This window comes from Podarcis muralis, chromosome 5 (genome assembly GCF_964188315.1).
Source record: "Podarcis muralis chromosome 5, rPodMur119.hap1.1, whole genome shotgun sequence".
In the NCBI taxonomy this organism is placed as follows: Eukaryota; Metazoa; Chordata; class Lepidosauria; order Squamata; family Lacertidae; genus Podarcis; species Podarcis muralis.
Window position 1 is genome coordinate 68,482,952 of NC_135659.1, and position 22,324 is coordinate 68,505,275.

Genomic DNA, 22,324 nt, shown 5'->3' on the forward strand with positions numbered 1-22,324 from the left:
TTAATCTCTTCGTGAATCATGTCCCAGAATTTTTTAATCTTTGGGCATGTCCACCACATATGATATAAAGTACCAATCATTCTATTACATCTCCAGCATTTATTGCTACTTGTTTAATTCATTTTTGCCAATCTGTCTGGTGCCAGGTACTACCTGTGATGCATCTTCGTATAGTTCTTTCTTAATGAGTAGCAGGCCATGAAATTTATATTTTTTGTCCAATCCCCCCCCCCCTCAATCTTTATATTCAATTGTATAGCCTAAATCTCGTTCCCACTTTTGCATATTCTTTTCTTTGGTTTCTTGATCTAGATGAACGTTGTCTAATAATCTATACATTTTGGCGAGTATTTTTTGGTTATTCTGTAAAACCTCTTTTTCTAATTTTGATATTTTATTCCCAAATCCTCTGGTCTTTATATCTTTCTCATATGTAGCCTTAAATTGGAAATATTCCAGCCAATTTATTCTCAATTTTTAAAGTTCTTCATATTCCTTTAATTTGGTATTTTCATTCGTTCCTTCTACCAGATCTTTATAAGATGGCCAAGCATTTTTTGTATTATTTTTTAATGTTGGGGTTGCCTCTATTGGAGAGGTCCACCATGGGGTTCTTTCTGTAATTCTCTCTTTTGTTCTCTCTCATACCTCGAATAGGGCCTTTCTCACTAAATGATTCGTGAATCCTTTATGCATTTGTATTTTCCCGTAGATTAAATAGCCATGCCAACCATAAATTTTATCCCAGCCCTCTAATTTCAAGATTTCAGTATTTTTTAATAGCATCCACTCTTTCAACCAGCTCCAGCATGCAGCTTCAAAGTATCTTCTTAAATCTGGAACTGCAAATCCCCCAAATCCTTTGGTCCCGTCATTATTTCTGATTTTATTCTGGCTTTCCCCCCTTGCCTCAAATTGCTGATTTTATGACGCCAGTCAGTTGGGGTACATGAAGCATTTCCAGCAATATGTCTTTCAAACAAGTTACTTCCATTTGATTCCTTCCCCCTTAACTCCATTATCATTGAATTCAGTGGGAATTAAATCTGGGCTGGATCTAGACACATCAAAGAAACATTTCAGTTAAATGTGTTGTGAACTTTGTATGAGAAATCGGGTTGGCAAAAAACGGAACTCCACAGTGCCATCTGGTGTCACAGTGTTATAATGCATAAACAATGCACATAAACAGCTTTTTCTTTGACAATGTAGCTGAGTCCCAAGTTTACAATTGAAATGACATTAGAGAGTCAAGGTTTTTTTTTGCAAGATCTGCTCTCTGAAACCCATTCACAGAGAGGTATATGGTGTGACCAAAGCAGTTATTTCAAACTAGCAAGATGCCCATCCAATAACAGATGGCATGTAAAGAACCCTGTGGAGGTATAGTAGATTTTGGTTTAGAGAGTCTGAGAGTACACCCTATGGCTTCAATGTCTAATAAGGGCTGGGCCACCTGGGATGAAGAGGAATGCAGTCAGATACACTGTTAGGAGAGAGGCTATACTTGCAGCTTGCTGCTAGTGATCTTAGCAATTCAGAAGCAGTCATACTGGTGACTGAATGGGGTAACTGTGCCCCTGAAGAACCAGGTGCACAGCCTTGGAATCGTTTTGGACTCTCAGCTGACCATGGAGGCAAAGGTCAATTCTGTGTCTAGGGCAGCTGTTTACCAGCTCCATCTGGTACGCAGGCTGAGACCCTATCTGCCCGTGGACTGTCTCGCCAGAGTGGTACATGCTCTAGTTATCTCTCGCTTGGACTACTGCAATGCGCTCTATGTGGGGCTACCTTTGAAGGTGACCCAGAAACTACAACTAATCCAGAATGCGGCAGCTAGACTGGTGACTGGAAGTGGCCGCTGAGACCACTTGAAAGACCTACATTGGCTCCCAGTACGTTTCCGGGCACAATTCAAAGTGTTTGTGCTGACCTTTAAAGCCCTAAATGGCCTCGGTCCAATATACCTGAAAGAGCGTTTTCAGCCCCATCGTTCCACCTGGACATTGAGGTCCAGTGCCGAGGGCCTTCTGGTGGTTCCCTCACTGCGAGAAGCCAAGTTACAGGGAACCAGGCAGAGGGCCTTCTCGGTGGTGGTGCCCACCCTGTGGAATGCCCTCCCATCAGATGTCAAAGAGAAAAACAACTACGAGACTTTTAGAAGTCATCTGAAGCTTTCAGTGTTTTACGGACTATTGTATTTTAATATTTTGTTGGAAGCCGCCCAGAGTGGCTGGGGAAATCCAGTCAGATGGGAGGGGTATAAATAACAAATTATTATTATTATTATTATTATTATTATTATTATTATTATTACTACTACTACTACTACTACTACTCCTATCCGAATGGTCCCACCATAAGTGGCATTTTGGGTACACTTTTCCATAGAGAGTCAGCAAGATACTCTCTTTCTTAGGGTATGCAAGTTATTGCTTAGAAGTCCCTCAATTTCTGATTGAGCACATTACTTTCTAAAAACGTTTTGAAAAAGTGGTGTGATGACTTTGGAATGTCAGCAGATTGGTGAAATATAAATATTTGGATGGTTTCCTCTGAAATGTCAGCATCTGCCTCTCTTTTTTCTCAGATAGAAATTTGTAAATATATTTCTATGATCCTTAATTTGTAAGGCAGACTATGTGAACAACATCGGAAGGGTACGCAAACATCTGCCATGCACCCTCATTTTGAGATGGTGTTGGCACAACAAACAGCTTTCCCGTCATTTTCTGATTCTGAACGATCTCTCTAGCACCACCTAGTGCTTTTATTTCCAAGCAGCGATAGGCATTTCTTCAGTTAAAAATCTGCCTGGAACAGCAGGCAGCCAACAGCAGGCAGGCAAAGACAACCAAAGCCAAACATTCAAAGAGCCTATTCCTTTGTTCCTGGTTTATTTTATTGTACTTCATCCAAAAGAGTAAAATGATCCTCATTTGTCCATTTGGGAGCTATATGAGTTTCTCGGAGACCAGACTACTAGTCTCAAATAGCACAGTACTGATTTCTCCTGTGGTTCCTACGGCCCCAGCAATTATTCTCCATCTAGGGAGAAACAAAATTGGATCTAAAAACTATCATAGAGGAGAATTTGTGTGTGTGTGTGAAATTCTCATGCGTGGGGTGCAGAAGTTTTGAAGCACTAGACCCATGTTATCACAAGTGCCCTTTCATTATACGAATGGTCTGCATTCTGCAGCCTTCCTGGGTGTACACACTTCGAGAACAACATCTTATAAATAATAAAATTATTGCTGTTATTGTTATTGCTAGTGCGTCCCCCAGCCATGTATACTAATAGGTGATTGCCATTTATCTGCAGGAGGAATTCATCAGGTTTTCCTGCTGAGCTCCAGTTGCTGCCAGAAGAGGAATGGCAGGCCGGAGGGGAGGTGAGAGAGGCAGGCAACATGGCAGACCAGAGCCTCAACTACACAGACATTCTAGAACACAGCTGTCAACGTTTCCCTTTTTTAAAGGGAAATTCCCTTATTCCAAATAGGATTCCTCATAAGAAAAGGGAGAAGTTGACAGCTATGTTCTAGAATGGGAGTAATGTTTGTAATTTACGATACCCAAAATTACTTCTAGGGGATCTCTTCTCGGCCTTGGAATGGAAGATATAAAGTGTGTTTCCAGAATGGGGCTTAATTTGCAAATGGGTCACAGGCAGCATTTTTTTCTTTTTCTTAATGGATTTCTCCTCAAAAGAATAAATCTGGATTAAAGGGTGAGGAGATGATGGGTTGGCATGTTGAAGCCAACAATATTGTGCAAACAGTGCAGCAACAATCAACAGCAACATCTTGCATGGAAGAGGAGCAGCAGTCTCACAATAAGCAGGCATCTGGAAACACCTAAAGTTGGCTAGATTTTTATTTCTCTCAGGTGCTCAGTAAATGTTTTCTCAAAAAGGGGTCAGAACAAAACACCACATTTTTTGGTGCGGGGACATTTACAATCTAATTATCTTTCAAGCTTGCTGCCTTGTAGTAATTAGCATAATGGGATTTGAGCTATTAGAGAAGTTTCAGTTAATAAATGTCCTCTTGCCCCACCTCCGGTCAATATTTATTACTTTGCAGTTAAAACTCTGAAGAGATCGGCCGTCCCTGGAGTGACTATCACACAGTTTGTGGAGGACATTCCGAAAGGGTGCAGCACACCTGACTTTGAGCGGAAGCCAATTACCTTAACATTACAGGAAGGTGAGGCATCGCCAAAGAACTGAGAACTAGCCCTGTTGTATATCGGGGGGGGGGGTGCTGTGTGGAGATAGTCTCTTCCTTTAAATTCCTGGGATTTTTATGTGAACAAATGCAAATGAAAGTACAATGCAAGCAAACTAAACAGTTTGTTGTTGTTTAGTCATTTAGTCATGTCTGACTCTTCGTGACCCCTTGGACCAGAGCACACCAGGCACTTCTGTCTTCCACTGCCTCCCGCAGTTTGGTCAAATTCATGTTAGTAGCTTTGAGAACACTGTCCAACCATCTCGTCCTCTGTCGTCCCCTTCTTGTGCCCTCCATCTTTCCCAACATCAGGGTCTTTCCCAGGGACTCTTCTCTTCTCATGAGGTGGCCAAAGTATTGGAGCCTCAGCTTAATAACCAACTATTTTGGGCCTTTCTAAGGCATCTCCTGGAACGCTTTATTTCTTATTAGGAGGGAACTAGAAAACACATGGCAAATATTTCAAAGGGGAATTCCTTTACATCATCCGTTTTTATTGTGGATTTCTGCTTCCTACTGAAACATTTCCCTTCTTTTTTCCTCCAAGGTAAAAATGCCATTTTCAGAGCTGTGGTCAAGGGTGAACCACAACCAGAGGTGTTCTGGAAACGCAATAATGAGGCAGTGGATGATCCTCAGAAATACCAGATATCATTCAATCCAGCCACAAATGAGTTTATCCTGCAGGTGAGAATTAACTACTATCTATGGTTATGTACACACTATACATTTAGACTGCATCAACAGAAGTATAGTGTCAAGGTCAAGGGAAGTAATAGTCCCACTCTATTCTGACTTGGTGAGACCCCGCCTGGAAAACTGTGTCTAATTCTGGGCACCACAATTTAAGAAGGATGTTGACAAGCTGGAATGTGTGCAGAGAAGGATGACCAAGAACCACGAGAGTCTGGAAACCAAGCCTTATGAGGAACGGTTGAGGAAGTTGGGTATGTTTAGGCTAGATAAGAGGAGACTGAGAGGAGATATGATAGCCATCTTCAAATAACTTAAGAGCTGTCACATGAAAGAGGGAGCAAGCTTGTTTTCTCCTGTTCTGGAGGCTAGGACTCAAAACAATGGCTTAGAGTTGCAAGAAAGGAGATTCCAACTAAACATCAGGAAGAACTTTCTGACAGTAAGAGCTGTTTGACAGTGGAATGTACTCCCACGAGAGGTGGCGAACTCTCCTTTTTTGGAGGTTTTTAAGCAGAGGTTGGATGGCCATCTCTCATGGATGACTTAGTTGAGATTCCTGCATTGCAGGGGGGTTGGACTAGATGACCCTTTGGCCCCATTCCAACTCTATGATTCTATGATTTAAATGTGATTCCCTCAAAGAATTCTGGGAACTGCAGTTAAGCATGCTGGGAATTTTAGCTCTGCGATGAGTAAACTGAAGCTCCCAGGATGCTGGGGGGAGTCGTGTGCTTTAATGTATGGTATATACACAGCTTCCTGTGAATATACTGTTTAATCTTTAACGCAGTAAAATGTCAAGGACTGGTGAATCTTCTCCCTAAAATATGGAGCATCTTAGAAGAAGAAGAAGAGCCTGCTGGATCAGACCAATAGCCCACCTTGTCCAGCATTCTGTTCTCATATTGGCCAACCAGACACCTGTGGGAAACCGGCAAGCAAGACCTGAGTGCACACAACAATAATAAATTTTCTGCACTGATTTCCATTTCTCTTTTCTCTTTAAAGGTAAACAAAATCACTGCGGATGATGCTGACTTGTACCGTTGCACCGCTGCGAATGAGTATGGGGAAGCTACCTGCACTGCTGGTCTCAAGATCATACAGGGTAGGTTAGTCAAGGTAGCATGCTGCTGTCAGCCTAAACAATAAAGCTTTGGCACTGAGGACCAACTATTATTTAAGCTGCAATCCTAAACATGCTTACCAGGGGAGAAAGCACCGCTGAGTACAATGAGACTTACTTCTGAGTATGTATGCATAAAAAGGTAAAGGGACCCCTGACCATTAGGTCCAGTCGTGGACGACTCTGGGGTTGCGGCGCTCATCTCGCTTTATTGGCCGAGGGAGCCGGCGTACAGCTTCCGGGTCATGTGGCCAGCATGACTAAGCCGCTTCCGGCAAACCAGAGCAGCGCACAAAAACGCTGTTTGCCTTCCCGCTGGAGTGGTACCTATTTATCTACTTGCCCTTTTGATGTGCTTTCAGACTGCTAGGTTGGCAGGAGCAGGGACCGAGCAATGGGAGCTCACCCCATCGCGGGGATTCGAACTGCCGACCTTCTGATCGGCAAGCCCTAGGCTCTGTGGTATGCATAGGATGGCGTTATTAATGCAAATAATAAGTACGGGAGGGACAATAACTTAGTGGTAGAGCACATAACTTTGCATGGAGAAGTTTCCTGGTTCAGCCTCTGGCATCTCTAGTTTAAAGGATCAGGAAACAAATGATGTGAGTGACCTGAGACCCTGGAGAACTGCTGTCATTCAGGAAAAGAAAATAATCCAGTATGATATGTATAATGCAACTATAGGTATTCTTATTCATGAAAGATACCCATTAAAATCTACAGGCCAACAAAGGGCTTTCTGTATTACTGTAATTGCCATTAGGCATTTGAATGTCATGTTTTAATAGAATATTTAAATGAGAAACTTAGATGATGCATTTCCCACTTCGACTAATACAAAGCAAACCATGCTTGTCTCACTGAAGTCGGTATAAGTATGAACTGTACACTTAAGCCCTCAGGATTCTGTGAGGCTTGAGTGTGCTTAACTTCTAAATTGTAACAACTGTCAATGCTTAGAGGAGGCATTCCTGCAACTACATTGCTAATTAAGGAATTCTCCTTCCCTCTTGATTTCTCTCCCTCCTCACCTTGCTTCTCTTGCCGTAACTGATCAGTCGGCTTCAAGAAGAAAGCGAAGCAGACTTCTACTGCACCACAGACAGGTAAGATGCATTGGTCTGGAGGCCCACAAGCCAAGACTTTGACACTTGATAATGCATCAACCACATCAACGCTCTTATTAAGTTCTGGGTTAAGGAAGCCCATTTTCATTGCATGCCAATTCTTTTAAAAAAAATCTTACAGACCTGAAGAAGGAGCTCCAGGACTTCAGAAAAACATTAAAGAAACGGTGAGTGTTTCCAAGAAAAGGTTTTTTTTATAAAGTAGGGGGAAGGGGGTCTCTGTCTCAGTGTCCCAAGTCCCACTGCAGAGGGTGTTATATAAACAGATATTCTGCAGAAAATGTTCATGAACATCAGCATATACTAAGCAGATATCTTGCTTCTGACAGTAATAGGGATCAGTCCCTAATAGATGTTGCTGTCAGCAGTGTATGATTCCTTATACAATTGGGTCTTGCTTTGCAGGTTTTTTTTTTGTATCTCTTTCTCCTGAAGTTATAACCTTTTTGCTTAAGTAAATTCGGGGGTGGGAGGGTGGGACATCAGTCTGGTCTTCTGGTTTTACCAATTGTTTAAGATTGTAAAATTAATATTAAGGGGAGAGCCAGTGGGGTGCATTGGTTAGTGTGCTGAACTAGGACCTAGGAGACCAGAGATTGAATCTCCACTCAGCCATAGAGCTCATGGGGTGGCCTTCAGCCAGTGGCAGTCTCTCATCTTAACCTGCCTCACAGGGTTGTGTGAGGATAAAATGAGGAAGGGGTAAACTGTGTATACCACGGTGAGCTCCATGGAAGAAAAGGGAACTATAAATGTAATAAGTGAATAATAAATACTGTGTGTACAGAGAGGCTTAAAACATCTTCTTGATAAATTACTGTTTCATGATTCCAAATGGTGGGAGGCCCAACATCTCCCCAGGTAAGATGTTCCAATACAGAGTTATTTTAGCTTGTAAAAATAATGTATTGTACATTACTTAATAATGCCACCCACTGAGTGCAATTCTGCCATTAGCTGCAAACATCCCCAGCATAAACAGAGGAGGCTGTATATGGTGTCAGTAAGAAAACAAATGGAATCCTACTAGTATGTTCCTAGTGGATTTGCCTCAGATTCTGAAGAGGGTTTGGAATGAAAAGCAACCCCCCACCCAAAAAAAACACCCCACCACATATACATATTGAGAAAGATGTCTCCTGCTATTCACATATAATCAGGGTTTCTCTTCCTGGTACTTAACTCTCTCAGAACACCTTCAAGTGCTCCAAAGAAGGAAATCGATATGGAACAGATCTGGCAGTTATTGCTGAATGCAGATAAGAAAGATTATGAAAGGATCTGCCTGAAGTATGGCATTGTTGACTTCCGTGGGATGCTGAGGAAGCTTCAGGAGATGAAGAAGGAGAGAGAGGACAAGCAGGCACAGGTAAGGCTATCTCTTTAATGCCAGAATCTAGGGAGGCAAATCCTCATCTTGTTGCATTTAACAGAAAGAAGAAGAAACTGTCTTATACCGAGTCAGGCCATCGGTTCACCAGCCTCAGTATTTTCTACACTGGTTGCCAGCAGATTGAAGGCAGGGATCTCTCACAGTCCTATCTAGAGATGCCTGAGGACTGTTGTTGGGAAATTCTGCCTGCAAAGTAGATGCTTTACCGCTGAATTATGATGTTATCTGTGTCACAAATTCAGAATTGAGTAAGTTTTTCTGAAGGTCCCATACGGATTAAATGACCCAGTCACAGATCTCCAGGTGAAATTTAAAACTTTATTGCCAAGGCTCTGAGTATTGCCACAAGGCTTGGGCTTGTTTTCCACAGCACATTCTCCTTAGAAAGGAGAGCACCCAGATTTACATAAAAAGCATCGAAATGGTAATCTTGCTTGCTGCTGTTGAAATAATTGACTTGGTTGCCCTCAGAACAGGCAGTACCCCATTTAAGCAGTGTTAATAGTCCTTGAAATCCACTATTATATCCCTGTGCTTTCATCTCCTCTTTGTTCTTTACAGTATCTACTCAACCTCAGAAACCTGAGGCATGTCAGAGTCAATGAGGTGCAAGGAAATGCTTCATTTGACCTAGAGATGGAACTGAAAAATCCAGAAAGTAGAATTTACCTATACAAGGTAAGGAAGGTTAAGTCAAGTCACGAAGTTGTACCATATCAGACATCTGGGCTGAACTGGAGCTAAGTAGCTCAGGAGAGAAACCGAGAAATGTATAGCAGCACTGCTTGACTCCATGGTATACTATACAGTATATATAGTCCTACAGTATAAACAAATTTCAGAAGGGAATGTGTTAAAGTGAAAGCATGGCATCTACATCTTCCTCTTTAGGAGGAGTAACAATGACACAATAATCTTCCAAAAGGTTAATGTAGAGTTGGAAAAGGTTCAGAAAGGGGCAGTCAAAAGGATCAGGGGATGGAACAACTCTCCTATGGTGAGAGGTAGTGTTTGGGCCTTTTAGTTTAGAGCAAAGGTAAGAGGTGACATGACAGAAGTTACGCATGGTATGTTGAAACTAGATAGCGAAAAGTCCTCATTGGACATCCAGTGAACTTGAATGTTGGAAGATTTAGGACAGATAAGAGAAAGTACTTTTTCATGTAGCACATAGCCACCCAGAGTGGCTTGGGCAACCCAGTCAGATGGATGGGGTACAAATAGTTAAACAATGAGACTCTCACCCACAGGAGGGGGTGGTGGCCCCCAACTGGGGTGATTTTAAAAGAGGATTAGATAAATTGATGGAGGATCTATCGACGGGTTTGCTCTACCTCCATGGTCAGAGGCAATAATAGCAGTTGCTGGAAGCAGCAGAAGTGCTGTTGTGCTTGGGTGGGTCCTGCTTGCTGCTTTCCCACAGGCAACTGGTTGGCCACTTTGAGGACAAGATGCTGCACTAGATGGGCCATGGGCCTGATCCAACAGGCTCTTCTTATGTTCTTATGAATACTTATTCCTGATGCTGACAGCCCAAATTCTCAAAACTCAATATTTACGAATATTTACATATCCGTATTCATTTTAAATCCCTGATTAGCTTGTTTTTTTGGTGGGGCCACCAATGATTCCCAATTATAGAGGATTCATGGAATCTTTGTCACCTGTCAATTTGTTGCAAATGGACATTTGCAAGGATCGTTTTGCTTGGACTTTGGTTTATTATATCATTTGCAAGATGATTCTGATCTTCCCGTGAATTTATTCTCTTTCCTTCCTCCCTTCAGGATGGCCAGATGATCAATTTTGGATTTGACAGTGAAAACACAAAGCACTGCCTGCGACAGGTTGGCAAAAAGTACAATTTTATCATCAACGATCTGCAGCCAGAAGATGCTGGCGTGTACCAGATCAAAGTAGAAGATGTAGATGTTTTCTCAACTGAGCTGGAAGCAGAATGTAAGGCTTCGTGACCATGGGGTTGTGCACAGAACCTAGAGGGGGTGTGCATTTGTTTCATAACATATGGAAAAAGTTGAAATGAATGGGGGCCACTCATTTCATTTGATATTACTAGTAAAGAAACAAATGCCAGAGTTCTGGATGAATTCCAAATGTCATATATTCGTTCATTGCTCATTTATGACTTGTTTGGAACCATTCATCTCCTACTAACAGCAGGTATAGATCAGATGAAGATTATTGGTTGAGCTGCAGTAGTTTTCCTAACTTCCACATTTCCAAAGGGCTCATCCAGACTTGCTTTCCCCTGGAAAAACATAACGTCTTTACTGCTAAATTGGAGCAAATGCCAATCATGTTTTCTCCAATTTATTGCTAAAGAATGGACAAGGGCAAAATGACTCAGACCCATGCTTAGAAAGTGCAGGAGAAGCAGAAAACCACCCAGACCCATGCTTTCTGGGTATGGGAGAAGCAAGAGTGTGGATGAGTTAATCTTTTGTACAGTGGTACCTTGGTTCCTGAATGGCTTAGTTGTCGAACAAATCAGCTCCCAAACACTGCAAACCCAGAAGTAAGTGTTCTGGTTTGCAAATGTTTTTCAGAAGCTGGATGTCTGATGTGGCTTCCAATTAAGTGCAAGAAGCTCCTGCAGCCAATTGGAAGCCGTGCCTTAGTTTTCAAACAGTTTCGTGAGTTGAACAGACTCCCAGAATGGATTAGGTTCAAGAACCAAGGTACCATTGTAGTTCCACAGACAGAGATTAGTTGATACATAGTCTGATCATGAAACATGGGCCCTTTTTCCTGTCTGTCTGAAATTTAGCAGGTCTGAGTCTAAGGTCTGATTCCTTAGAAAGGGAATGAAATGCTTGATATTTTCATACCAACTGGAAAACACAGAGTAACAAGGAGAAGAAATGCCACTGGATGTCCCATAGAAGGCAGGGGAAAACCAAGAACAAATGAGAATAATGCCAATGAATTAAATAATAATGAAAATGAATGTCATTATTAATTAATGAAATACTAAATGTGTGAGGGTTTAATAACAAAAACGAAATAACTACTGGGGGGATTCTTGCACACCCCTAGTCTCAGCTGTAATTAAATCTCAAAGTTACAGCTCAACCCTATGCATGGTCTCTCAGAGGCAAGTCCTGTGTTTACCTTCAGGGTTGCAGGATGCATAGGATTGCCACCTGACTAGTGTCAAAAATTAACCACAAAAATTAACAATGAAAACAAATGTTCAAACTAAGGCCTCAGGGCTTCTTCACGCCTTATTCTTTTTAAGGCTATAACTGTAACTTCATGTATCAGTTGTGTCTTTTTGATGAACATAGTACATAAACACACACGCCAGGGATTTATACCCATGTTGGATCAAATGTCTCAAAAGATGTGAAGCAGCTCTCACTTTTGTGACTGAGCTCAGCTTTAATAGAAAGATGCTGTGTAGGCTGAGAACTTGATTAGAAGGCAGAAGGGGCTGGTTTCTAATTGCATAATGGTGCATATTTTACCAAACATGAGGTTTTAAGACCTCATTTTACCAAAAAACAAAAACATGATAGCACCTAGCTACAGTCTAGATATGGAGCCCCACCTGACATTAGAGCATCTCACAAGCTTTAATGTACACTCTGAGGGTTAAGAATTGCTGCATAAATAAGGGCAGATAAATTTCTCAGAGGTTTTCACATGCAGTCCGTATCAGGCTATCAGGGTGCTTTGTTGCCAAATCAGGGCTGGAAGTTCTGTTCAGGTTTTAGCATTTGTTTGGGTAATTTTGGAAGGCAGATACTAAGCCCTCACTCACTGCTGAATGGAACTGGGTTTCCCCACGTTCCATCCATCTCACTGCTCTTCCAAAGCTGCCCTGCGGTCAGAATCTGTTGCATGTCTGTTTAACATCAATTTGGTATTGCAGCCATCCCAGTAAGTTTTCGCTATCCTCTTGGTGAGGTGAGATGCCACGAGCAAGGAAATGCTGTCTTTCAGTGCACTCTCTACGAACCCTGCTCCAACGCTACGTGGCTGCACAGAGACCGTATTCTAGAGTCCAATGACAAGTATGAAATTTCGGTCTCGGAAGATGGCCTCACTCATCGCCTAATCATCAAAAACACCCAGGCCTCTGACAAGGGGACTTACACCATTGATATTGGAGACCGCTCTTCAAGTGCCTGGCTTGAGGTTGAATGTGAGTGGTGATCTAATCTTGATTTCTCACACTATAATCTATTGTGAAGTGGGGTGCCCCATTCCCTCACAGCAGGACTTCTGATTTAAACGGGATAGATATTGGAAGAAACCTTAGGGCCTATTGTCATTATTTCTTACACCAGTAACTTTAAATAGCAATCCTTTAATTGTGCTTGTGCTTTCCTGTCTAGCATGTTTAACATGTATTAGAAATATCATTGTTTTAAAGGAAAGGAGTTCTATAGAAAACTTTGTTAAATTGTAAAAACTCCAACAGTTCATCTATACCAGCACACTGTCTCCAACACTAGCAGAAAGAGATATAAAGGACCCATTTTAGTTGCCATAGCCAATATTCATTGATACTTCCTAACCTTTATTCACTTGTCCATACCATTGTTAAAGATATGAGTCAATCTAGTGGGCATGACTTTTTTGTGGCCTATATTGCCATTTTGTTTGTTTTTGTTAATGCCAGCAACTATTTGGAAATAAGAGGTGATTTCCTTCACTTAAAACAAACTAACTAACAAAATTCATGTATAATATTGATCACATCTATTTCCTTAATATGGTTCTGATTAAAACAGAATTATTTTGTACTACATTAGCTTCCCCCTTGTTTTCCCATTTATTTCTTGTACATGGCTGTGAACTAGTTTAAGCTGACTAGCAATATGTTTACAATGCAGCTAAAGGAAAGAGAAAGCAGACTGAAGGAGATAGTGATGATATAACTGGATGGCGGAAGAAACAGCTAGATGAAGACCGTGCAAAGAAACTTCGTCAAGGACAAGGCCATGATGAGCAGGATGGCCAGTATAAGAATGGCCAAGCTGGCGAAGGAGAATCTTATGGTTCCTTAGGAAAAGATGGATCTTTGGGAAGAGGAGGAGCCAACAGAGATGGGAAGATGGGACAGTTTTCTGGGGTGGGGACAGACATGGGAGAAGGGCATGAGTTCTCTGGATTTGCTGGTGGTAGTAGTGAACATATGGGACATACTGGATATGGTGTTAGTGGAGGAATGGGTGGTTTGGGTGGCATGGGTTCACTGCATGGTAAAGATGCTATGTTAGGTGGCACAGGAACTGGATCTGGACTGCAAACTTCAGATGGTTCCACACTTAATGGAGCAGGTGGGCCAGGAGCTGGGTTTGGTGGTGCTGGTGGAGTAGGTGGACTCTACGGCAAGGATGGGATGCTAGGTGGAGCTGGTGCTGGGGGAGCTGGCGGTGCTGGCAGAGAAGGTGGACTTTATGGTAAGGATGGCATGCTTGGTGGAGGTGGTGGTGCTGGTGGAGTAGGGGGACTTTATGACAAGGATGGGATGCTAGGTGGAGCTGGTGCTGGTGGACCTGGTGGTGCTGGTGGAGTAGGTGGACTCTACGGCAAGGATGGGATGCTAGGTGGAGCTGGTGCTGGGGGAGTTGGCAGTGCTGGGGGAGTAGGTGGACTTTATGGGAAGGATGGTATGTTAGGTGGAGCTGGTGGTGCTGGTGGAGCAGGTGGACTCTACGGCAAGGATGGGATGCTAGGTGGAGCTGGTGCTGGGGGAGTTGGCGGTGCTGGGGGAGTAGGTGGACTTTATGGGAAGGATGGTATGTTAGGTGGAGCTGGTGGTGCTGGTGGAGCAGGTGGATTCTACGGCAAGGATGGGATGCTAGGTGGTGCGGGTGGAGTAGGTGGACTCTATGGCAAGGATGGGATGCTAGGTGGAGCAGGTGGTGCGGGTGGAGTAGGTGGACTCTATGGCAAGGATGGGATGCTAGGTGGAGCTGGAGCTGGGGGAGCTGGTGGTGCTGGTGTAGGTGGACTTTATGGTAAGGATGGTATGTTAGGTGGTGCTGGTACTGGTGCTGGTGGAGCTGGTGGTGCTGGTGGAGTAGGGGGACTTTATGGCAAGGATGGGATGCTAGGTGGAGCTGGTATTGGCGGACCTGGTGGTGCTGGTGGAGTAGGGGGACTTTATGGGAAGGATGGAATGCTAGGTGGAGCTGGGGCTGGTGGAGCTGGTGGTCCTGGTGGATTTGGGGGACTTTATGGCCAGGATGGTATGTTGGGTGGTGCTGGTGGACCTGGCAGTGCTGGTGGAGTAGGTGGACTTTATGGTAAGGATGGTATGTTAGGTGGAGCTGGTGCTGGTGGTGCTGGTAGAGCTGGTGGATTTGGGGGACTTTATGGCAAGGATGGTATGTTAGGTGGAGCTGGTGCTGGTGGAGCCGCCGGTGCTGGTGGAGTAGGGGGACTTTATGGCAAGGATGGGATGCTAGGTGGAGCTGGCACTGAGGGTGCTGGTGGAGTGGGTGGACTTTACGGCAAAGATGGTTTTCTAGGTGGAGCTGGTGGACTTGATGGTGCTGGTGGAGTAGGTGGACTTTGTGGCAAAGACGGTCTGCCAATTGGAGCTGGTCAACTTGGTGGTGCTGGTGGAGTAGGTGGACTGTATGGGAAGGATGGTTTGTTAGGCAGTGGTGGTGCTGGTGGAATGGGTGATGCTGGTGGTGTAGGAGGACCTTATGGGAAGGATGGAATGCTAGGCGGAGTTGGTGCTGGTGGACCTGGTGGTGCTGGTGGAGTAGGGGGACTCTACGGCAAGGATGGGATGCTAGGTGGAGCTGGAGCTGGTGGTGTTGGTGGAGTAGGTGGTGGTGGTGGAGTAGGTGGACTTTATGGCAAGGATGGTATGTTAGCTGGAGCTGGTGCTGGTGGACCTGGTGGTGCTGGTGGAGTAGGAGGACTTTATGGGAAGGATGGAATGCTAGGTGGAGCTGGTGCTGGCGGAGTAGGTGGTGCTGGTGGAGTAGGTGGAGTAGGTGGTGCTGGTGTAGGTGGACTTTATGGTGAGGATGGTATGTTAGGTGGTGCTGGTACTGGTGCTGGTGGAGCTGGTGGTGCTGGTGGAGTAGGTGGTGCTGGTGGAGTAGGGGGACTTTATGGCAAGGATGGAATGCTATGTGGAGCTGGTATTGGCGGACCTGGTGGTGCTGGTGGAGTAGGAGGACTTTATGGGAAGGATGGAATGCTAGGTGGAGTTGGTATTGGCGGACCTGGTGGTACTGGTGGAGTAGGTGGACTTTATGGCAAGGATGGAATGCTAGGTGGAGCTGGTGCTGGTGGACCTGGTGGTGCTGGTGGAGTAGGAGGACTTTACGGCAAGGATGGGATGCTAGGTGGAGTTGGTATTGGCGGACCTGGTGGTACTGGTGGAGTAGGTGGACTTTATGGCAAGGATGGAATGCTAGGTGGAGCTGGTGCTGGTGGACCTGGTGGTGCTGGTGGAGTAGGGGGACTTTATGGCAAGGATGGTGTATTAGGTGGAGCTGGTGCTGGTGGAGCTGGCAGTGCTGGTGGAGTAGGTGGATTTTATGGTCAGGATGGTGTGTTAGGTGGAGCTGGTGCTGGTGGACCTGGTGGTGCTGGTGGAGTAGGGGGACTTTATGGTCAGGATGGTATGTTAGGTGGAGCTGGTGCTGGTGCTGGTGCTGGTGCTGGCGGACCTGGTGGTACTGGTGGAGTAGGTGGACTTTATGGTAAGGATGGTGTTTTAGGTGGAGCTGGTGCTGGTGGACCTGGTGGTGCTGGTGGAGTAGGTGGACTTTATGGCAAGGATGGGATGCTAGGTGGAGCTGGTGCTGGGGGAGCTGGCAGTGCTGGGGGAGTAGGTGGACTTTATGGTAAGGATGGTATGTTAGCTGGAACTGGTGCTGGCGGACCTGGTGGTGCTGGCGGAGCTGGCGGTGCAGGTGGAGTAGGTGGACTCTATGGCAAGGATGGGATGCTAGGTGGAGCTGGTGCTGGGGGAGCTGGCAGTGCTGGGGGAGTAGGTGGACTTTATGGTAAGGATGGTATGTTAGCTGGAACTGGTGCTGCCGGACCTGGTGGTGCTGGTGGAGCTGGCGGTGCTGGTGGAGTAGGTGGACTCTATGGCAAGGATGGGATGCTAGGTGGAGCTGGAGCTGGTGCTGGCGGACCTGGCGGTGCTGGTGGAGTAGGTGGTGCTGGTGGAGTAGGGGGACTTTATGGCAAGGATGGGATGCTAGGTGGAGCTGGTGCTGGCGCACTTGGTGGTGCTGGTGGAGTAGGTGGAGTAGGTGGTGCTGGTGGAGTAGGTGGACTTTATGGCAAAGATGGTATGTTAGGTGGAGCTGGTGCTGGCGGACCTGGTGGTGCTGGTGGCATTGGTGGGCTCTATGGTAAGGATGGAATGCCAAGTAGACCAGGCATTGGTGGACTTGGTGGTGCTGGTGGCACAGACAGTCTGCTTGACAGTACTGTTGTTTCTGGTGCAGAAGGTATGAGAGGTCATCATGGTAAGGATGGTGTGCTTCCTGGGGCTGGTGGTGTTGGGTTAAGAGGTGTAGGGAGCACCGGTGACCTTTATGGTCAGGCAGGTACTTTACATGGAACTGAGGCTGGTGGTCCTGGCACTGGATTAGGAGCCATGGGTAGCATGATGGATCGAACTGGAGGAGCTGGCACCAAGTATGGTGTATCAGGTGAGGGTTATGGTGAAGGGGGGATAGGTAAGGATGGCAGGGTTAGTGGAACTGGTGCTGGTGGTCTTAGTGGTGAAGGATGGTTGGATGGTAGGGATGGTAGGCTAGGTGGATTTGGTGTTGGTCCAGGAGTTAGAGGTGTTGATGGATCCCTGTATGAGAACATGTCAGGCATTCCTGGTGAAGAGTTCCTAGGCTATGGACAGTCTTCTGGCCTTTCTGACGCTGGAACCCATGCTGGTGACAGAAGAAGACAGCTGTCTGACTTAGATGCCAGTCAACTTACTTCATCTGATATTTCAAGAACCAGGGACAGGAAAGGGAGAGGAGGAAGTCTTCTTGAAGAGGATGTGAGAGGTATTTATATATTTATGAACACAGTAAGCCCACAACTTATGCTCACTTTTCTTTTTTTACGCGACCGTATGCAGGTGATCAAAAATATATATGTGAATTGGAAGATTTTGGGGGGGAAATTCAAATACGCTTTTAAAAAAATGTCAGAAAAAAGCAAGGGAGCAGGAAACAATAGTTGGCAATCCCATCAGCCTTTGTACTCACCCTGGGAGAGTGTTCAAGCGTCTTCAGAGCGTTGGAGTCAGAGAACCAGATAATGAGATAGGGCAAAGAGAGCAAGCAAAGGTGGTCTGAGAGTGAGGGGTGGGTCATCTGAGAATTCCTGGCTTTACGTGTTTTTGCCGAACCTTCGTGTAAGTTGCGGGCTTACTGTAATTTATTGTGTCCCTGTTTCATTTATTTGTGTTTATAACTGTTGGGATACTGCCAGGGAGACAAAGTCCATCATGGCCCCATGTCACCTCCGGACGTCCATCGATCTCCCGTAGACATGTAGTATCAGCAATTAGCGACACGAGCTCCAGAAATAGCTTGCCACATTCCAGAACTGGTGCACGCTCTTATCAGCAGATAATGCACAGCAAAAGATGCACGCAGGAGAGCATAAATTATAAGTTTATTCTGCGTTAGTCAGAACAGAGAAAAACATGACCGCCTGCTTCAGCGTTCAGGCACCGAGAGAGAAAAACGAAAGCAATAGAAAACATAAACATCCTGTGAACAGGAAATGCGCAGACTCTGTGACTCACAAAGCCTTCTCCCTTTTAAGGTGGAATGGAAATATCCTAACAATAACATCTTTCATGTTTTTAAAGATGTTTTCTTTAATAGTCTCTTCTATCTCTTTTGTTTGCACAGAATCACATCCCCGTTTCAACCAAGGTTTATTTGACCTCCATGCACCAAAAGGAAAACCAGCTGTGTTAACATGCAGCCTCAACAATGACCAGCTTGAGGGAACTTGGTTTAAAGATGGGTTCAAGGTAACTTGAAAGCAGTAAACATCTCAAGAATGTCTTTTTAGTCTTATACTCATCTTTTTCACTTTAATTTTTTATCTTGAAATAAAGCTTCCATAATGCAGACAACAAGCAGGAGGAACAGAATGCCTAACTTTGTCTCTTGTTGTTATCAACCAAAGATGGGACATGTCTAAAACCAGTTTAGAGAAAATAGCTGTCTTTATGACTCTCTCTATCTGTTTGCTGTAATGTTCCATGTAATTTCTGAGAGAGAATATTTCTTTACCTTCTGTCTACCTCCCTGCAAGATAACAGGCCAGGATGGAATCTCCATTGAGAAGGAGGGCCCAGTCCACAAACTATTAATAGATGAAGTACAAGATAGTCATGCTGGAAAATACAAATTCGAAGCTGGAGGAGTCCGAACAGAGGCATCTATTTTTGTTGAAGGCAAGTCTAGTCCAGCCTAGTAGAGAAAATGGTGCTAAAATTGCTACTGGTTGAATTATGCTCTTAGTATTATATGGTTTTGTGGGACACATGGTGCTGGAAAGCATGATGAAGTCACTGAATTAACAATCCACATAAACCAGATCTCATTGTCTCAAAAGCAGAGAGAGAGAACATTGGTCATTTCAGAATGGCTCTGCTAAACTAATCCTCCCCAGTTGCTTTGATTGTGAATTACCCTTCCTCCTTACTTCCCTACCTATCACATCTTCCCTCTCTATCACATCTAGTTCTTGCCCTTTTTCTCCCATGACTTATCCATCATTTCTATGGCACCTCTTCCCATGCCACCTGCTGTCCAAATGTTTAGTTTCCCTTCCTTTTTTATTTCTCTTTCCCTCATTGACCTCTGTACCTTCTTCCACATTGTTGTACAGCACTTGCAGCAGCTCTGTAATCTTGACTCACTTAGATACCTTCTGAGAATTCACATTTTTAACACTTAAAAATAATAATCATATTAGGCTAGTTGCTTGCTATTCCTGTTTCTTTACTCCCTACATTACAGTTGCAGTGCTTCCTGCTACCTTAGCTACCACTTCGCTTCTGACCCTGTTCCCCATCCCTGGGATCTATTACAGTTTGTTTGTATATCCTCTGAGTGAAGACTGCATCACTTGTACTAAGCACACTATCAGCAGTAAAACAACATCAAATACTTGGATTAGTGACAAAGGACTTTCGTTGCCAGTGAGTTTTAAGTGAGGTGCACTTTGAAAGAGTTTAAGAATTCTGTGAATTCTGAGGTTCTGGCAACTATTGGCTAAATATTAGGCATCACTACTTCCTGTGGGCTCGTGGGTTATTTAAAAGAATAATAAGCACAGAACATTCATATATTGGGACTAATTCATGTTCCTCTTATTTCTATGTGCAGACCCTCCAAATGTTGACTCTGCTCTTCTGGAAAAACTGAACAAGGAACCTATAGTAGTAAAGGCAGGGAAGAATGTCACAGTGAAGATCCCATTTGAAGGCCGGAAGCCAGTCAGATCAACTTGGCTAAAGGATGAAGGGGAACTTCTGGATGATGCCAGGATCAGCACTGACTATTCAGACAACTTCACCCGGCTCTCCATATCCAGTGCTAATCGGAAGGACTGTGGTGATTATAAAGTGAAACTGAAGAATGAGAGTGGAAGCACTGAAGCTACTCTCAAGCTGGTAGTTCTAGGTGAGAGACCCCAAGTATTTTAGCAATAAGTTATAAGACAACTTTATGGGGGGCTTTAAGGCCTGCATGAGGTGTCACACATTTGGAAGCTGAAGCATAGAGAGCATATTTATTGGTACATGGTGCCCATAAGCAGGTAGTTGCAGCGCAGAGCATGCACCAATTCTGATTAACATTGAAGACAGGCAGACAGACACACACACACACACACACACACACACAGAGAGAGAGAGAGAGAGAGAGAGAGAGAGAGAGAGAGAGAGAGAAGTTGTTCATAGCACAGAAAGTGCCTTTTGATAATAATGCTTGTCTCTAGCATATCAGAAAATGAAACATTTTTGCCCCTCCCTGCTTGCTTTCCTGCTTGATCAATACTGCCACATCCTCCTGTTGGAAATCACAGTGCCCACTGCAGGATCGTTGAAATGGAAGCAGCCCAGCATCCTCCCATTCAAGCACCTTGCCTGCAGAGCACTCCATTTCCCATGTGAAACCCGAAGCAGTAGTAGCAGTGGTGTGTGGACAGGGACAAGAACGATATATTAACATTGGTATGCTACTGATAAATAGTATAAGAAAAAGTGCTGACAGATCATTTTTCCAGCACTGCATAAGAAGAGCCTTGCTGGATCAGATTTGTTATCCCACAGTGGCCAACTAGCGTCAGGTACCTCTGGGAAGCTCAGAAGTAGGGCATGAGGGCAATGACCACTCCCCACATAAAACAGGGGGCGACCTTTGCGTGAACGCACGCAGCCCCTGGATCTTGAGTGGCTCCATCAACACAGGCTTGGCTTCGCCTTCCCCCAGGTGGGATACCTGGTGGTCTCCGCCTACCTCAGTCAGTTGTCCAATCCTGCCTGGGGGAAGCGTTGCCAAGGAGACCAGGCCATGTAGGGGAGGGACTACCTGCCCACACAATAGAGGGAGGATCTTACCTACTTTTGTTCCCCAGGAACTGGTATTCAGAGGCATGCTACCTATCATCCTGGAAGTAAGATATAGCCATCACGAGAACTAGAAGTCATTGTGAGCTCTCTTTTGATATTGCGTCTGTCTTCAACCTAAAACTTCTATCCACAATACGTGAATCCTTGCATTGATCTTGTCCACTTAACTCAAAAGATATGGCAAACATTCCAATACCAAGCAGACACAAAAGACCTTTTGCCATAAGCTCTGTTTTGCTCCTCCATGCAGATAAGCCTCAACCACCAATGGGGCCCATCGAAGTTGTGGACTGCTCCACAAATAGTATAACTATCCAGTGGAAGCCCCCCAAAGATGATGGTGGCAAACCAATCCAGAGTTATATTATCGAGAGGCAGCAGGTTGGCAGAAAAACCTGGGTGACCTTGGGGAAGACCGATGGAAGCGGCACTGTCTTCACCACCAACAAAGTGGAACATGACAAAAGTTACTACTTCAAAGTGAGAGCGGTGAATGCCGAAGGTACCAGTGAGGCACTGGAGTCTGATGAAGTGATGGCTGCTACCAAAGGTAACAGGGACCCTTCTGCATGTTTGTTTGTCAGCTTGCCATGCCAACATTCAACATCCCATCAGACCCCCAATGATGTGTAACTAAATTGCATGGACATCTGCTAGTGGTACTTGTTAGCTGAATTAGAAATTATGATAGAAATTATTCTTGTCTTAACAGGCAGTATAAATGTTTAAATAATGAGCAACTGCATGTCCCCCCAGCATTTCCTGGTCCTCCTGCTCCTCCCAAAATTGTCAGTACCAGCAAGGGTGCCGTCACACTCTCATGGGCAGCACCACATAAGACCGGCAACTCCCGCATCTTGGGCTACAGTGTTGAGAAGTGCAAGAAGGGCAGCAACAGCTGGACACCTGTCACTGATGTGCCCATTACAGGTAAGCAGTCATAGGGCAAAGTGGATAAAGGGCATTACAACAGGAACTGGAATATTGAGATGTATTCTTAGGTTGCCAATTTAGCTCTGGTAAAGTATAATGACGAGTTATAAAAGTGATGAATAAGTAAAAATGAGTATATGTGTAATGGAAAATAAGGCACTGGTCTTCATGCTTTTAGGATGATGCTGT

At 44.6% G+C, this 22,324-nt stretch overlaps 1 protein-coding gene across 1 annotated transcript in view; it reads left to right on the forward strand.

The window, feature by feature from the left end:
• IGFN1 (immunoglobulin like and fibronectin type III domain containing 1) overlaps positions 1-22,324 on the forward strand; it is a 45,092-nt gene that overhangs the window by 12,739 nt on the left and 10,029 nt on the right. The window contains exons 2-17 of the mRNA XM_077929089.1: positions 3,326-3,395; positions 4,089-4,211; positions 4,783-4,922; positions 5,940-6,039; positions 7,119-7,166; positions 7,309-7,354; positions 8,379-8,556; positions 9,142-9,258; positions 10,368-10,539; positions 12,476-12,748; positions 13,443-17,606; positions 18,465-18,589; positions 18,877-19,018; positions 19,956-20,252; positions 21,453-21,752; positions 21,959-22,132. Coding sequence (XP_077785215.1) covers positions 3,377-3,395; positions 4,089-4,211; positions 4,783-4,922; positions 5,940-6,039; positions 7,119-7,166; positions 7,309-7,354; positions 8,379-8,556; positions 9,142-9,258; positions 10,368-10,539; positions 12,476-12,748; positions 13,443-17,606; positions 18,465-18,589; positions 18,877-19,018; positions 19,956-20,252; positions 21,453-21,752; positions 21,959-22,132 — 6,418 coding nt within the window. The 5' untranslated portion in view covers positions 3,326-3,376. The remainder of the gene's footprint in view (positions 1-3,325; positions 3,396-4,088; positions 4,212-4,782; positions 4,923-5,939; positions 6,040-7,118; positions 7,167-7,308; positions 7,355-8,378; positions 8,557-9,141; positions 9,259-10,367; positions 10,540-12,475; positions 12,749-13,442; positions 17,607-18,464; positions 18,590-18,876; positions 19,019-19,955; positions 20,253-21,452; positions 21,753-21,958; positions 22,133-22,324) is intronic.